Here is a 221-nt window from a genome sequence, read left to right on the forward strand (position 1 = left end):
AGGGCGAGCCCGTGGTCTACACCAGCCCTTCAGCCGCCTCCTGCGTGCCCTTCCGCGCCGTGGTGGGGCTGATCGACCAGCACGCCTTCACCGCCTCCGCCTACCCCCTCATCCTCTGCCTGGTGGTGCGGTGCTCAGCAGCCCAGCAGCGCCTTGCTGCGCAGTGCCTGCGCAAGACGCTGGGGGACACGCTGCACCTGGTGCCCCCCCACCCCAACGCG

At 71.5% G+C, this 221-nt stretch overlaps 1 protein-coding gene across 1 annotated transcript in view; it reads left to right on the forward strand.

Moving 5' to 3' along the window:
* Window positions 1-212, forward strand: part of LOC104525912 (inactive phospholipase C-like protein 2) — a gene marked incomplete at its 3' end in the record, with an annotated part of 1312 nt that extends 1100 nt beyond the window's left edge. The window contains exon 2 of the mRNA XM_010169190.1: window positions 3-212. Within this exon, the coding sequence (XP_010167492.1) occupies window positions 3-212 (210 nt within the window). The remainder of the gene's footprint in view (window positions 1-2) is intronic.
* Window positions 213-221: the final 9 nt, after the last annotated feature.

This window comes from Antrostomus carolinensis, unplaced genomic scaffold (assembly GCF_000700745.2).
Source record: "Antrostomus carolinensis isolate BGI_N321 unplaced genomic scaffold, ASM70074v2 scaffold45375, whole genome shotgun sequence".
NCBI lineage: Eukaryota > Metazoa > Chordata > Aves > Caprimulgiformes > Caprimulgidae > Antrostomus > Antrostomus carolinensis.